At 40.6% G+C, this 17,933-nt stretch overlaps 1 protein-coding gene across 1 annotated transcript in view; it reads right to left on the bottom strand.

The window, feature by feature from the left end:
- The window catches only part of LOC126375241 (5'-3' exoribonuclease 2 homolog), a 34,842-nt gene extending 17,886 nt beyond the window's left edge, over positions 1-16,956 (bottom strand). Inside the window, exons 1-14 of the mRNA XM_050022151.1 lie at positions 16,766-16,956; positions 16,445-16,684; positions 15,703-15,932; positions 15,359-15,465; positions 14,834-14,992; positions 13,130-13,437; positions 12,577-12,771; positions 10,891-10,974; positions 10,170-10,339; positions 8,465-8,633; positions 7,308-7,397; positions 5,111-5,267; positions 4,298-4,493; positions 466-662 (exon numbers count right to left, since the gene is read on the bottom strand). Of these exons, the coding sequence (XP_049878108.1) occupies positions 466-662; positions 4,298-4,493; positions 5,111-5,267; positions 7,308-7,397; positions 8,465-8,633; positions 10,170-10,339; positions 10,891-10,974; positions 12,577-12,771; positions 13,130-13,437; positions 14,834-14,992; positions 15,359-15,465; positions 15,703-15,932; positions 16,445-16,684; positions 16,766-16,840 (2,377 nt within the window). The 5' untranslated portion in view covers positions 16,841-16,956. The remainder of the gene's footprint in view (positions 1-465; positions 663-4,297; positions 4,494-5,110; positions 5,268-7,307; positions 7,398-8,464; positions 8,634-10,169; positions 10,340-10,890; positions 10,975-12,576; positions 12,772-13,129; positions 13,438-14,833; positions 14,993-15,358; positions 15,466-15,702; positions 15,933-16,444; positions 16,685-16,765) is intronic.
- Positions 16,957-17,933: the final 977 nt, after the last annotated feature.

Below are 17,933 nucleotides of genomic sequence, written 5' to 3'. Positions count from 1 at the left end.
TACTGCTTTCGATCCTTAATTTATCATTAAGGAACAAGACAGTAAATTTCCGAAACACAGATACACTATTTTGAAATATGTTGGCATGCGACTGGTGCGCGAACATTTCATTCAATAAGGAAACAGCTCGTGTTGTAGGAGCGTTAATGAAGGCAGCCAGCCCTATGAGGGAGCCTGCCCGCACGCCACTTAAAACCAAGTGTAACTGCTTATGGTCAGTCGACGGATCGCATGTTTGGGCACAAAAAGAATATATATATATATACGACTAACATATATATATATATATATATATTTTCTTTTTACTACTTACTACTTTTTACTTTTTTATATATATATATATAGTCAAAAAAAGTAAAAAGTAGTAAGTAGTAAAAAGAAAATATATATATATATATATGTTAGTCGTATATATATATATATATATATATAGTCGTAGGCTTATGTTATGTCCGGGGTACTCACCAATCTGCGGCCTCCAGTTCCTGTTCTCCTGGTGGGAGAGGTCCCCGGGTTTGAGCACCCGCGGCGGCTGCACGGCGCTCTTGAGCCGCCGCGCCGGGAAGATGAAGTCATCCGGGTACTGCGGGTCCGTGAACCGGACGCACACCACGCGGTTGCCCAGGACTGGGGCCAGGCCGATCACCGGGGACGAAAGTTGCCTGGTCGAGATATAAAAAAAATATAAGTTCGAAAACTAAAATCCGAATTCATAAAAATCAAATCAAATGTTTATTGCATATAAACAAAACCTACAAAACATTTCTAAAATATTCAGCCAGCCTTTATGCTCTGAAGCAATTTCATCCAGGCAACCACTACCTTGGTAATCAGCCATAAAAAACTTGGATAATGAATATTGAGGGGGATGATTCAGACAATGATTCTGAGTTAATATGAAGTGGAATTTCCTGTCGGAAAACTCATTTTAAATTTGTTTTTTTTTTAATATTTTCATTTCCAGACTTTTGCGACAGCAAATTCCGCTTGTTATCAACTGAGAATCATAGTCTGAATCATCCCTCAAAGTAATCGTTACGGTGTCACTAACCTCATACGTACTTCTTTATTTTTTCTCGAGTTTTCTAGATGATTCCAAACGTAGAAGGGAACAGATGCTTCTTGAAAAAACGTAACGTAAAATCACGGCGCGAAGTGTTTGCGGAGGTGTATAGTATGGAGGATGTATGTATGTGTGTGTGTGTTGGATGTATGGATGTGTGTATGGATGTATGGTGTTTGGAGGGCAGCAGTAACTGTCAGTACTATTCAGAGGCGGAGGGCAGGAGTCCTAGTACAACTTTGAAATAGACTAATCTGGGCGCCATCCCACTCGCCTCAGACAGAGTACTGCGGGGCGGAAGGCAAAAGGGAAAAACCAATGCCCTATTTTTCCCTAAAAAAAGTAGCATGTAGAGTTAGGGGAGAATGCTACACCGACAAGAGCGTGGCTCTTAAAGGAGATCATCGGCTTTCCATACTTTCGCCGGCCCAAATTTGAAAGTGCCGGCCAGAGAAAAAAAATGTGTCGAACCTTTCGATTACATTGCTCTGAACATTTTTTACTATGACACCAAACGTGTATGGCCATTAGTTTGGCTTTAATTGGATTTTAAAAATCACGTTTTTTCATACATTTTGTAAAAAAATATATTATGCCCGTTAGGAAAAAGAGGTATACAGGTATATTACAAAGGACCGTTAGAACATTTATTAGTATGGCGCCAAACTTCTATGACCATTATTTTGACATTTATTGGACTTTCCGTTTTGATTAATATGTTAAAATGCCGGCCATCGAGAAAAATACGTCAAATCTGTCTAATAGTTGCTTCTTAATATTTTTTAATATGACACCAAACATCTATGACCATTATTTTGACTTTTATTGGAATTTATGTTTTAGTTCAAATGTGAAAAGTGCCGACCAGCAAAAATAACATGTTGAGAGTATGGATTAGATGCCTGTTAACATTTTTTTCTATAGCGCCAAACGTGTATGACCATTAGTTTGCCTTTTATTGTATTTTAAAAATCTTGATTTCTTATTTATTTTGTTTAAAAATAAAGTGCTTTGGGCAAAAATTGTGGTACGGCGGATTACAAAGGACCTTTAGAACATTTAATAAACTGGTGCGAAACATTTTTGACCATTATTTTGACTTTTATTCGTCTCTCTTTCCGTTTTGGTTCAAATGGGAAAATGCCAGCCCGCGAAACAAAATAAGTCAAATCTTTTGGTAAACGACTTGAAACGTATTTTTTACTATATTACCAAATGTCGACTTTGGCTTTTATTGGACTTTTAAAAAAAAAGTTGTATACATTTTAACAATGACAACAAGCAGAGCTTTCCCAATGACTAGTTATTAGTCAGATAAATACTTTGTGTTTTGGTTTTGTGTGTTGTTAGGTGAACTTCTATATTAATACTATCTGATTTTAGATACGACGTTGGCTGTAGTTTTTGCATTCGACTCAACGTTACGGCCCAAGTTTAGGTTGAATTATGGTATTGATTCATCTTGACCGTAGATGGTTACCACCCTCCAAAGATAAACTTGCCATCTAGTGATGAAACTCGTATTTTGGCATGACGTCTGAAGTAGCTGTTAGGGAAGACAGGAGTCGGGCAGTTGTACTTTGCATGTATGCCGATCACAATCTCCTGGTGCTACTCGGCCGATATAGCATCTATTACCTCACTTTTCTTAAAAAAAATAAGCTTCTAAAGCGTGTCTCACCATCAGGTGAGAGAGTAGTCAAACGAAAACCTATTTTTGATTTAGAAAAATGTGTCCAAAGACGACCACGATATTACGCTTTTACCTGCATTATCGCCAGATAAAACTTTTTTCGCCCAAGTGTAGGTATGTATGAAAACTCCAGATTTTTGAGAAATCTAATTGAGTTCAAAATAGTGGTCATAGACGTTTAATGTCATAGTAATAAACATTCTGACGATCCTTTAAATAACGCGCCTGTCATATTTTATTTTATAACAAAATAAATCAAAAATCGAGATTTTAAAAATCCAATAACAGCCAAACTAATGGTCATACACGTTTATTGTCATAGTGAATAATGTTTACAGGTATCTTCTCGATAGTTTTGACATGTGTTTTTTGCTGACCGGCACTTTTCACACAGAAACTGTAACGTAAAGTCCAACAAAAGTCAAAATAATGGTCATAGACGTTTGGTGCCCTAATAATAAATGGTCAAACGGTAGGTTATAACGGAATATACCAATATTGTTTCTTGGCCGGCACTTCACATTTTCACCAAAATGTATGAAAAATTCATGTTTTTTTAATTCGAATAAAACCGAAAATATTGACCCTACAGCTTTGGTGCCATAGTAATAAATGCTCAGACGGATAAGTTCTAAGGATATATACCATTTTTGTTACTTGGCCGGCACTTTACATTTTCACCAAAAATGTATGAAAAATACAGTTTTTTAAATTCAAATAAAACCGAAGATATTGACCCTACAGCTTTGGTGCCATAGTAATAAATGCTCAGATGGATAAGATCTAACGAAATATAGCAAAATTATTTTTTGGCCGGCACTTTGGCTTCTGGGCCGAAATCCGATGATCTCCTTTGTGATGATGATGTGTGATAATATACACAGTCCTCACTAGATATTTCAACTTTTGTTTTGTTTTTTCTTTTTTATTATTTACTGTTTCCCACTGCGCATATGGATTAACATGACTCTGGTCTGTACATTACTCCAACGCTTTGCCAGACTCACTGACCCCTAAGATACAGGTTTTTACCTAGTTTAGGGGACAGCGAATCACAACCTTGTATTTTAAGTGTTTTTTTTTTGACGTGACTTATTGTAGATTTGCCGCAGATGGCATTAACTACTTGGCCGGACAAATGGGGAGCGCTGAAGGCTCTCACCCGGTACAACGTTTAAGACAACAGGCCTGAGGGTGCCCAGTTGGGCGCGAACCTCGGCTCAGGGCGTCGTCTGAGAGGAAAAATATTTGAAAGAATTAATCGACCCTAGTGGGTCGATAGCGATAAGCGCTGAATGAGGGAAATCGTCGACCACGCCGGCGGGGTCGGTATCGGGGTCCTGAAGTGTTTGCTGTCGCGAGCTGATTGGCTGAACTATTTTAAGTGCAACCATTGTAAACTTCATTGTAACAATTATTTTTTGGAAATCAATTTATTTATTTATTTATTATATGTTTAAGTCCCATGTGGTGGGTGGGGGAGGGGGTGGTGAGGGGGAGGGGAGGGGAAGGGGAGGTGTTCTTGTTGCTGCATATCTCACCCGCCCTGGCACACGCAGTCGGCGCTGAGCAGCACGTCGCCGCGCACGCCGTCGGCGCGGAAGGGGTATGCCTGCTGCTGCTGCACCAGCCGCCGCGCCTCGCCGCCCGCCGCCTCGTACAGCCCCAGCACGAACGAGTAGCTCGAGTTGCCCGTCGACACGTACAGCCGGTCGTGGCCGCGGATGTTGCGCTGGACTGTGGCGCGCAACAACGATTTATTATTATATATTTTATTTAAAGCCATCCCACCCACGTCAGACAGAGTACTGCGGGGCGGAAGGCAAGAGGGAAACCACTGCCATATTTTCCCCTAAAAAAGTAGCACGAAAAATGCTGCACCGACAAGAGCGTGGCTCTTAAATTGATGATGATTATTTAAAGGTTTAGTACGATCTACTATGAACCGGCGTGCGTGTATGAAACGATTGATGAATGTGGAGGAAGCTAGAGAAGTGTGCAGGGTCGAGGCAAAGGGAATTCCATAGTCTCTGGTGGGAAATAGGCGTGAGTTTATGTATGTATGTATGATCTTCTTCTTCTTCTTATCGTGTGGGTTGTGAGGTGGAATACTAGCCTCATCAACCCTGGTGTCAGGGTTACTATTGAGGCGCCAAAGGCCTGACATGGCTCATGTAACGACTACTTACTTACGTCAGTAAGTAGTAACCGGGACCAACGGCTTAACGTGCCTTCCAAAGCACGGATCATCTTACTTTTGGACAATCAGGTGATCAGCCTGTAATGTCCTAACCAAACTAGGGATCACAAAGTGAAGTGAGTGTATGTATGATTAGAATGGATAAAGTACTAACTCTCAGCCTGAGTGAGCTCTTTGTAATAAGGCTCCAGCGCCTTAAAGAGTCGGTTCTCGTCCACGAAGGGCAGCAGCGCGACGCCCTGCCACGCGAACTTCTTGCCGTTCAAGTCGATCTTGAAGTCCGTCGGGTAGAAGTCGATTATGGGCGAGAACTGTGGAGGGAACTCAGTTTAAAGAGCTTTATTCTCATAAAAACTATACATAGTCACTTACCATGAGAACTAAATATTTTAACAAACATAGGGAGCTCGAGTCATCATTCACTGCTAGGTTTCTAGGATAGGTAAAGAACTAACATTTCTTCTGCCTTCAGCTAAAACTGTGTTTAAGACAAATTCTAAAAATTAAAATATGACTAAGAATCAAAAATGTTAAATTGACCTTCAACAAGTTTCTCTCTCTCTTTATTTAAGAGCTGCGCTCTTGTCGGTGGAGTAATCGCCATTCCTCTTTTCTTCCCGCCAAAACCTTCACCTCCCGATACGACACGACCTGCACCTTCTCTTTTATAAGTTTCATAAATGTTCTCCTAGGTCCTTCCTCTCTTCTCTTCAATTTTTCCTTCTATAATGTTTGTTATAAATGAATCGTATCGTATCAGGTGGCCAACAACAACAAGTTTACCCGTGATAATAAGGTATTTGACTGGGTCAAAGATAAATTATAAAATGCTAATCTAGAAATAGAAGGCAGTTTCAGATGACCAAATATCAATCTCATTTTACTTTTCGACTTATTTTCGAATATTATTTATGAATTCAGTAACAATGAGTACGACGTTTGACAGCTTTTATTGATGACGTCACAGGACAGTATTTCCATACAAACTGCGAAGAAAACTTTCGTTTTGACGTTTCGTAAAAAGTATCTCATTTGACAAGGTTGTCAAGTAGCCTATTACGATAATCGCTGAAATAGACATGGAAATGGTGCTAAATTGACCTTCAACAAGTTTATCCATGATAATTACGTTGAATAATATGGAACACGCATATTTATGGAACACGACGTCCGTGCCTCACCCAGCAGGGTCCACATAATACCAGCGTCGTGGTTCACGCTGCGACTTGTGCTGCGTGAGGCCCTTTTAACTCAGGACGTCCACCACTACCTAATTTGTATCTAATTGTTTTGTGAAAATGTTTAAGTCAAAATTCAAATTCAAAAATATTTATTTTTCAAAATTGGCTTACGAAGTTAGCGCTTTTTGAACGTCAAAAATTAAATTACATATTATGTAACTAGCTGTAAAACTACTACCACATCGGAATCTGTAACGCTGAGGGAAAGACGTGGCCAGAAAACCTCCCAGCACAGGGCACAGCACTAGTCCTAGTCATGTTTTCCTTTCTTTTCTTTTTTTTTAAATCCAGTTTGTATTACATAATTTAAGTGATGTTATTGTCTTGTCTTTGTGTGGCGTCCTTTTATACTAAACGATTTCTATTTAAATAAATGATTTTGATTTCTGATTCATGTAATATGCATCTAGCCCGTATCTTTTTTTTTTGACGTGACTTATTGTACATTTGCCGCAGATGGCATTAACTACTTGGCCGGACAAATGGGGAGCGCTGAAGGCTCTCACCCGGATCAAGCCCGTATCGAATGGGTAAGCAGAGGTGTATTAGTAGGAATATACAGAGACAGGTATTTATACTTTTCTGCACCTAAAATTTGAAGTGCAGACGATTCTCAGAGGCAGCTATCAATTTAGTGTTCAAAATTTACAATAGATTGTTATTAGACAGACTGTATTTGACAATTTATTTATTCCAAACCATTTGACGATTTCTTCATTCTAGATTTTGATAATTTCTTTACTCTGTCACAGTGCTTACTAGCACTGGTAAACTGTCCAAAACTTCGATGTAACTTTGTTTGCTTGTAAAATTCTACATATTTTTTTTAAAATATTATAAACAAGCGACCCGCCTCGGCTTCGCTCAGGTGCAATGCGGAAAACATGAAATTATTTACGACATCACATTAAAAACGTCAAAAATAACAGTATTTCCCCACTATTCAATGGATGTTATTATGCATATAAAACTTCCTCTTGAATCACTCTATCTATTAAAAAAACCGCATCTAAATCCGTTGCGTAGTTTTAAAGATTTAAGCGTACATAGGGATATAGGGACAGAAAAAGCGACTTTGTTTTATACTATGTAGTGATTATGTGAACTTACCGGGTCGCTCATGAGCGTCGCCCAGGGTTTGGGCACGTGCTGTGAGCTGGCCGCCGGGAACACCCCCATCAGCTGCTCCAGGGGGCGGAACTAAAAACAAAACACACGTTTACATATACGTTTTACATACACGGGCACGGCTGGGGCACGGGCCTTCCCTATGGATGGATAGGGAGATCGGGCCTTAAACCACCACGCGGGCCCAGTTCGGATTGGTGGTTATTAACGACTGCTAATGCAGCCGGGACCAACGGCTTAACGTGCCTTCCGAAGCACGGAGGAGCTCGAGATGAAAACTTTTTTTTTTTGTGGTCACCCATCCTATGACCGGCCTTTGCGAAACTTGCTTAACTTCAACATACATACATACATAAACTCACGCCTATTTCCCACCGGGGTAAGCAGAGACTATAGAATTCCATTTGCTTCGATCCTGACACACTTCTCTTGCTTCCTCCACATTCATCGATCGCTTCATACACGCACGCCGGTTCATAGTAGATCGTATTGAACCTTTTCTAAGGACATCTCCAATTCTCCAATATACGTTTTAAAAAAAGAAAATATTTCTTTTTTCGAAACTAATTTCGGACGACACTTTAAGCCGTTGGTCAACCCGTGGTAGCCCAGTTGGTAGAACACTTGCCTCTCACTTTGAGGTCGCAGGTTCGAATCCAGCCTGAACCAATGATTGTTGAATTTGTTTGCGAATTCATATTTGTCATGGGACATATTCAAAAATCACTTTGTGATCCATTCGGTAGCCAAGTTAAGCTGTTAGTCATGATTTCTGTCATTCAGAGGACTTTGGCGGCTCAATAATAACACTGACACCAGGGTTGCTAAGGTTGGTCATCCACCTCATAACCTTCTTCTTCTTTGCGAGTCGATGGCGATCGAAACTAAATTTACGCTATAGAAGAAGATTAAGAAGCCTGTGGCTAGCAGTTGAATGGTTCAAAAAGTTATGTTTACGAGTGTGTATGAAAACTGAAGGCCTCAGGGCGGGCTTAGAAGTCGAGGAAGACCGCGTAAAAGATGGTGGCCTGAGATCGCGCAAAGTCGAGAGGATTGGAAAAATCAAGGGGAGGCCTTTGCCCAGCAGTGGGATCGTATAGGCTAATTAAGATAAGATGAAAACTGAAAAGCCTTCTCACCGGCTGCGTTCCCTTCTCAAACTTGGTGGAGAGGCCGCATATGTTGACGAAGTCCGAGGCGAAGGGGGCGTAGTGGTACGGGAAGTACCACTTCCAACTGGCGCAGCCCTGGTAGTAGTAGCGGAGCACCCAGCACAGCCCGCGCACGTACTGGAGCGCCACGCGGTACCTGCACATTATTATTCATCATCATCAGCCCATTAACGTCCCCACTGCTGGGGCACGGGCCTTCCCTATGGATGGATAGGGAGATCGGGCCTTAAACCACCACGCGGGCCCAGTGCGGATTGGTAGTTATTAACGACTGCTAATGCAGCCGGGACCAACGGCTTAACGTGCCTTCCGAAGCACGGAGGAGCCCGAGATGAAAACTATTTTTTTTGTGGTCACCCATCCTATGACCGGCCTTTGCGAAAGTTGCTTAACTTCAACAATCGCAGACCGAGCGCGTTTACCGCTGCGCCACCGAGCTCCTCACACTGTTATTATTATTTGTAACTCAAGATAGCTCGAACTAATGCAGCCCGAATGGCCACTGCGACCTAGTCAGATCTATTGTGGCCAGGTCCCTAATATTAAAAATTCCTCATCTAGACCGATCCGTTCGATTAGATCGAGCGTCTTTTTGGGAGGAAGCTATATGACCTCCTGGGGATCCATTATGTGGCCCCCAGGGTAAATAAAAATATAATTTATTTATTTATTTTATTAGTATATTTTATTTTTTTTACCTTTGATGGGTTTGCTCTTGGCCCCAGACTTGCCTTGAAGGCATTGACGAGGCCCAAGATGGAGCGAGCTCGCCCAGAAGGTGCCTGTTCACTCTGGCCTTGAAAGCACCCGGGTTATATGCATTCGGAAATACAGAAGACGGCAGAGAATTCCAGTTCCTAATATGACGCGCGTTTCGCGCTAATTTGGCCCTTTTTTTTCTAATCTTGTTATTAAGTTTTACACGTGTGGTGCGGTACACACACTAAACAACTGTATTATACAGGGTGTTAGTGACATCGTAACGAAAACTTTGAGGGATGATTCAGACCATGATTCTGAGTTGATATCAAGTGGAATATTCCGTCGCAAAAGTATGGAAGGGAAAATAATTAAAAAAACACACAAAAAATTCATGAATTTTTTGACAGGAAATTCCACTTGATATCAACTCAGAATCATGGTCTGAATCATCCCCCTCAATAGTCGTTACGGTGTCACTAACACCCATACCTACTTGTATGGCTACTGTATGTACTTGTATGGGGTGTAAGTGACATCGTAACGAATACTGAGAGGGATGATTCAGCTGATTATTCTGAGTTAATATCAAGTGGAATTTTCCATCGCAAAAGTATAGAATTGAAAATAATTTAAAAAAACTAAAAAAAAATACATGATTTTTGCGACGGAAAAATCCTCTTGATATCGACTCAGAATCATGGTCTGAATCATCCCTCAAAGTTTTCGTTACGATGTCACTAACACCCTGTATAATTTTGTATCTAATTACTTAATAATAATATTTATTTAGATGTTATAATATTATTATAATAAGGCACCTAGTGTCGCCTCTTTTATATTGCCGTGCTTTTGCAGATCGTCACATGTATTTTTTTACTATGTTCCACCTTAATTTATGTTTGTGACATGCAATAAATGAGAATATGGCCCTTCCAACCTCTCTCTTCCATTCCGTGGTTCCGCCACGTACCTGAATTCCATATTGTCGCGAGCCACTTCAAACTTGCTCTCGTAGTAGCGCTCCTTGAATCCCGCCTCCCAGAGGCGCACCTCATCATGCTTGTCATCATCATCATCATCATCGTCCAGGCCCGCCGCCGCGGCCGACCGCTTGCGGTTGCGTTTGTCTGTCTCTTCTTGCTGGAAAATTATTAGAAAATAATAGGGGTTCCATGAGACAAATCACCAAAATCACTTTGTGATCCCTAGTTTGGTTAGGACATTACTGGCTGATCACCTCATTGTCCAAAAGTAAGATGATGGTGCTTTGGAATGCACGTTAAGCCGTTGGTCCCGGTTACTACTTACTGATATAAGTACATAGTCGTTACATGACTCATATGGCGGCTCAATAGTTACCCAGACGTCAGGGTGGTGGGGTTGGTAATCCACCACACAACCCACACGATAGAAGAAGCAAGAGTGGGTGCGTATATGCTACGCACCCCTGCCTACTCCTTCGGGGATGCAGGCGTGATGGTATGACGCGGTTGTGTGCAATTGCGTTCCCGTATCCCCGCCACACGGCGGCAAAGAGGAACACCGTTGGGTTTTAGTGGGTATACCGGGTGGCGACACCCGGGGAATCCCACATAACCACGTCGTCCCCCCGGGCGGCGTGGTATGCGTAACGCATTTCCCAACGTCAAAAAAAAAAGGCGTGATGGTATGCTATGTTAAAGTGTAGTTACCGCGGCTACAGCCTGCATCCCGGCTATGCGTATGTTGGCAGCCTCCTGACGCGCATTCTTCACAGTGTTCGTGCTCCCGATTGCCTGAAACACAAAACATAAACAAATTACTATACACATACACATATCCATGTTTAGCCATCATCATCATCAGCCCATAAACGTCCCCACTGCTGGGGCACGGGCCTTCCCTATGGATGAATAGGGAGATCGGGCCTTAAACCACCACGCGGGCCCAGTGCGGATTGGTGGTTATTAACGACTACTAATGCAGCCGGGACCAACGGCTTACCGTGCCTTCCGAAGCACGGAGGAGCTCGAGATGAAAACTTTTTTTTTGTGGTCACCCATCCTATGACCGACCTCTGCGAAAGTTGCTTTACGTCAACAATCGCAGACCGAGCGCGTTTACCGCTGCGCCACCGAGCTCCTCATGTTTAGCCATATGACCCATAAAATATGGTACTATAGATTATATTAACATTTGTTAAATGTACAAGAATAATGTAATGTCCTGTAATGTAGATAATTATTTAATGGCCCCTATTCCTCTAGACACCTAATTTTATTTTAAGTTATACCCGTCAACTTCTTATCCACCAAAAAGTAAAGGGACGGACGATTGACTAGGTACTGTTAATTTTAAAATGATTGAATAATCCTGGCGAATAAAATAGGCATCTCGCTGGTATGCAACCCGTTTGACGTGCGCTGTCAACTTAATTCTGTCGGGTTATTGCCCAATATATAAAATATCCTGCCTAAAATTTGACGTGTGTTCCATAAATTTTATGCGTGTCGATTGTCCGTCCCTTTCCTTTTTGATGGATAAGAAAATGACAGGTTTAACTTAAAATAAAATTAGATGGTGTCTACAGGAATCAACACCATTTTCATGAATTTTCTGACAGGAATTCAATCAATCAATAATACTTCATTGCACAACGACATATACAAAGGACATAAACATACGAATAAAAACATAAGTACAATAGGCGGCCATATTAAATAATAATAATTTATTTAATTCACGAAACATGTCTCATATGTGTTAGTAAACAGCGAGTGTGTGAGCGTGTGTGTGTTATGTGTACGGTCACGAGCATTAATATGTATACACTTTGGTACCATGTCACATTAACTTTATTGACAAATTGATCTGTAAGTCGCACTAAATGTCAAATATGTTAGTGCGACAGAGTCCTAAAATGGGTACATTATATTGCTCATGACTGTATGTGTATGTGTTTGTGTGTTATATTGCTACACACATATGACAGCTAACTGATAGGAATGTAGATAAATTGTTGGATTTATAGGCATATTCAGGGATATGGCTGTTGTATGGGTGGTCCATATTAATATAATTTTCTAATTGTTTTCTTTTTTGTTCCTTTTTCTTTTTGTTAGAAATTAAGACAATTATATTATGTAAGTTAGGTACGCCGTAACTGTGATTTACATCAGATCTCTATATATATAATTAGAGTTAATTAGTATAATGCATAAATGTAAACCATGTGGCAGTACTAATTAAATAAATAAATAAATAAATAAAAACAGCGATTCCGCTTGATATCAACTCAGAATCATGGTCTGAATCATCCCACTCAGTATTCGTTACTGTGTCACTATCACCCTGCATACTATATGCATCAACATAATTGTGGAACGTGTATCTCTCACCGTGGGCGCGAAGGAAGTCTTCTCGAGCAGCGCGAAGTTGACCGCCTGCTGCTTCTTCTTGGCTTTGTCTCTCGCCTTGAAGTTGAGCTCGTTCTGGTGCCGGCGGCGGAATATCTCGTCCTCCACGTGGCCCAGCTCGTCCATTATCACCTGCACGCGGTCCAGGTTCACGTCGCCTGAGTCTGTTATCCAACCCTGGGGGAGTCAAGGCAAGTCTTTTAGTGTGGTATTAATAAACTAATCTCAGCTTCGAGACTGCCCTCAAGATCATGTCAATGTGACAGTTCTCATATTAAAACAGGGACTTCAGCACGCTCTTGAGGGCAGTCTCAGCTGAGATTAGTTTATTAAAGAAAGAAAGAAACATTTATTACTTCCGGACACCACAGACACAGACAGACAGGTCCATTACATTTAACACAGGACAGAAACCACACGGAAATCAATAAGTACACATATCAAATAACAAAAAGAAAAACAAACCAAAATCTTGTTACTAGAAGAATTACTAGAAATGGTTGGTACTAGAAGAAGATGTAACACAAAAGCTTACCCGTGTCTTATACACGCACTTCTTGTACAAGTTGACCAGCCTATCAACAGCTCCCTCCCTGATCTCCAAACTAGGTAGATGCGGCAGGAAGTCATTCCCGACGAAGAAACACATGAACACCCAGTCATCCAACGCGCGTTCGAAGTCGTACGGGAACGGCAAGTTGGGCATCTGGAGTTCCTTTTCTAAGTACTCTCTGAGGACCGAGAGACGGACGAAGATGAAGTTGTCCTGGTTCCCGAAGGCCGGGTCTGACCGCACCAACGACGCGTCCGGTGTTGAGCCGGTGCATTCCTTCATCTCGTGCCCTGGAAGCAAAGATTTTCGATGTTACTTTTACATGGCTGCCTTCGTTAAAAATTATCAATGAAAGGCGCCCGCTAATGCGCCTAAACGCCGCTAAAGCGCCACTAAATCCAAAGGTTTAGGCGCATAATGACAAAAACGCAAAATTACAGATTCACAAAATGTCAGAAACGCAAAATGTCAGATGGCGTAAATACATAGTAATTCAAATTCGAAAATATCTTTATTCAGTAGGTAACATAATCAGAGTGAGAGTGAGTGAGTGGGGGAGTAGGGTGAGTCATGTCAGGGGCCTATGGCGACTCAAAGTCAAAGTCAAAGTCAAAGTATTTATTGCACACCATATGGTAAACAGTTGTTAGAGATATTATAGTATCACATATGGACCCGGGAGGGTATAGCAAAAACAAACAAAAATATTAAGAAATTACATTAGGACAGAAATAAAAAAAAAAAAATAATAATAATAATAAGTACTTAACATTAAACAAACTTAATCTAAAAATAACTATGAAAATCTTAAAAACAATTAATATCAACAAAAACTACATCACTTACTGTCTATTTGTCATGTAAGAAAAACTCTTGCAGTGTGTAAAAACTTTTCTCAATTAGGATTTTTTTTAAGTTAATTTTAAACTTTTTTATGTTTAAATCTTCCTGTAGTACCTTTGGAATCTTATTGTAAATTTTAACTGCCATGGCAAATGGACCAGAACCTACCATTTCCATGGTTGTTGTGGGGAGCGCTAAACAAGTTTGTGGCCTTAAGTGTCTGGGTCTGGAATATTTTGGGAATAAATGCAAATTCTTTTTCACCATAATGCAAACTTCAAATATATATAAAGATGTGAGTGTTAAAATATTATACTGTTTAAAATAAGGTTTACAGCTTGTCATGGTATCAATGTTAATTATTATTCTGAGGCACTTTAATAATAACCCTGACACCAGTGTTGATTGGGTTGGTAATCCAGCTCACAACCCACACAATAGAAGATAATTACAATTTGAATCGTAATTTTTTGCATAACAAACGTCTCATCTGCCAAAAACTAATGCAGCTTCTCACAACCTGTACAGCTGGGGAAAAGAAGCTATATGAAAAACTTCGCTAGAGGGCCCTAGACGTTCTTAAAAATATAATTCGTAATTTGGCTGCGTAATATCGATTCCCAGACAGCTAATCCCATGCATTCATATCTTCTAAATAATCACTAACCTTATGATATATTTTTTTCCAAAATTCCTGTCTATATACTAACTGCATAATGGTCTGTCGACCTAGCCATAGACAACAAACACTTCAAAATCCCGATACCGACCCCGCCGGCGTAGCCGACGGTTTCCTTCATTTAGCGCTTGTCGCTATCGGCTCACTAGGGTATGTCTCCTTACCCAGTTGTCCACAGACGTCGCAGGGGCGCGGCTTGTTGGGTTTGAACTCCTCGCGGATAATGGTGAAGTTGGGCTCGTGGGTCGCCAGCCCTAACATGATCAGATCTGCGTCGGCGCCGCACAACACGTGCTGCGTGTTAGGGTCGTGGTCCGGTTGCGCTATAAAAACAAATTAACATGTTTTTTTAGAATAGAATGTCGTCGTTGCCAATTTAAAATTTATTACAAATTAAAAAAAACTTCCGCTTGAAATTTTTTTGTATGACTGTGTTTTGAATTGATATTTACGTACATAAGAGTTTGTACTGAATGTTTTAGGAGCAAAATACTATTCGATCCTGACAAAAAAAAAATTGGTGAAGGCGACACATAAGACCTTTTAAATTGACAAGGACGATATGTTATTTTCCAGATAACATTAATTTACAGATCTTATCACATATTGGCCCTGATTCCTGCAGACTTTCTTATCCGCCGAAAAGGAAAGGGATGGATGATTGCCGTTAATTAATTAAAAAGTTTCACCTCTCTGCCTGCGAATGTAGTCCATGATCTTGTGTTCTCCCTCTCCGGGCACATTGGCATCTGACAGGATCACCTTGATGCCACGCCACCCAGGGTCACTGTTCAACCTGGGAAAAGTTCAAAGTAGCATAATTGATGCACACCAGAAAAATGGCCAATAACTAGTGATCGGATATTCACATACACGCACTCACGCACGCACGTACACACATACACGCACGCACGCAAGCACGCACGCACACACGCAAGCACACATGCACGCAAGCACGCACGCACACAGGCACGTACACTCACATACTAACACACCACACACAGTACTAAAAAACAAATTAATAACTTCTTACCTGTCATGAATATAGTAATGCAAGCACTTGCTAAGTCTGTCCATGAAGGGAGTGCCAGGAGTAATACAGTTGGAGTCAAAGTGGGCCTCTTTGGGCCTCTCTGGGGGCAAGTACGCTCCCTTAGCCTGCAGTTCCGAGCGAATACGAGCCACTTCCTCAATCTTCTCCTGGGTTTCCTTGGAGGCTCGGAAACGACGGGAGCGCTGCTGGTTCATCTTTGCACGAGGAGCCTATAATTGCGCAAGAAAACATAGTTTGGTTTGTTGTATTCAAGATCACTATAGCATAGGATTGATATTGATTTTGAAGAGATATGTTTTCAAAGTTATATAACCTTATCATTAAAAGCATCAGTAGTTTATATGAAATAGAAGAAAGATGTTGGAAAGGCCCTAATGTATGAGCACCACTGTCGCCGGATCAACCCCACAGACCTGGGCATAATATAGGCCAAATGGCACAAAATCAGAAACTGATCTATGCTTCTGTAAAACACCATATTATTATTTTTTTGCCCATTAGTGTCAGGCTAATATCGTAAGACCATGCTGCCTAGTCTTCAGAAGACCGTAATTTAACAAAGAAAGATTACGGTGCCAATTTTGGACACAAACTTTTATTATAATCTGTCAAACTAAGTTGGTGCCGACCTTCACTTACAATAAGCGCAAGAAAGAGATAGTGTTAGTTTTATTCTGTCAAATTATGTTGGTGATTGGCCGTATGAGCATGTTCTACTTACAACTCCATCAATAGCCATGTACAGCAGTTTCCTTGGGCGCACGATGCGGAACAGCCTGTCGATGCACTCGAAGATAGCTACCATCATCTCGTCCTCATCCTTCGGCGGTGGCTTGTCTTCAGGGTGGGTACACGGGTGGATGATCCCATTCATGTCCAGGTACAAATTATCAAACTCCACCCCATTTGGATTTGGTAATGAAGAGTCTGCGTGTATCAACTCGCCATCTACGTCGGTTGGCTGCAGAATTCAAACGCTTTATTCAGTTAAATTGTAATTTGCGGAGGATATAAGACCAAAGTTTGAGGTTATGTTACTTACCCTCTGTTCAATACATTCGACGATTACGCTGGGGTATTTGCGGCTGAGCCAGCGGAAGAAGGCTGGTACTCCCATCGTGAGGAGCTTTAACCAGCTGGATTTACAATCAGGTTCTTGTTTAGCACAATAAATAATTTGTCACGTATTCAACACAAACAAATCGACGCAGGTGCCATTGTACAAGAGAGAGTGAGAGAGAACATACAAAAGGAAAAGGGATGGCGAAAGTATGTGTAAAAACTTAAGGCAATTCTTTCCGAAATATAAGCTAAAATCTAGCTAAAATAATAAGAAAGTAATTAAATTTTAGTTATAAAAATAGCAATCAATAGACTGGAACGGATTTTATGTTATAAACTAATAATTTTTTGTTAAATATCAATAGTGATTTAAAAAATCTATTCTATTCTAAAATTGTGCTGTCAACAATCAATAATCGAAAGAGGTTTCAAAACGAATCTGCGTGCGGTTAATATAATAGAAAATTACAACAAGTTACTGCATTAATGCAATAACGCATTTTTTTACAAATCGTAAATTATGAAGGTTTAAAATACCTAAATGAAAATAATTTTGTAAGATTGGAATTTTATGGAAATTTTAATTTTAAAATTGATTATTTACATGACCATAGAAACTATCAGTGAACGAATGTTGTCGATAGGCGCCATATTTTTTAACGATGTATGACAAATTGTGCTGGCCTGTGATTGGTTAGCGGTGACAGCCATCTTTATCGGCCATCTTTACCGGTGTACTGTCAAAGATGGCCGACACAGATGACAAACTGTGTGATCGAGTGAAGTGTATTTGTGCTTATCTTCTCCACTTTATCTTGTAATACAAAGCCCAGTGAATCTTTTCGCATGTATTTTCTTTCGAAAATGTATCGCGAGTGCTGTGTTTGCAAAAATTCGTGACCAGGCGCTGTTTTCATTGCATCATTTTCCATGCACCGAGAAAAGACTCAATAAGTGGCGGAAGTGTCTCGAAAACGAAATTAATTTAAAAGATACACCAAGAAGTGAACTTTTGAATCTCTTTGTGTGTAAATCGCATATTAAAGGGCATGGATTTATCCCGTCTAAATCTAAAGAAGTGTGTGCCTCCGATGTAAAAACCATTTCTTGCATTACGTAAAAAATATTGTATAAAATTAAAAAATAAA

The sequence above is a fragment of the Pectinophora gossypiella genome, chromosome 18 (assembly GCF_024362695.1).
Source record: "Pectinophora gossypiella chromosome 18, ilPecGoss1.1, whole genome shotgun sequence".
Classification (NCBI taxonomy): Eukaryota; Metazoa; Arthropoda; class Insecta; order Lepidoptera; family Gelechiidae; genus Pectinophora; species Pectinophora gossypiella.
This window is presented reverse-complemented; position numbering and strand designations above follow the sequence as displayed.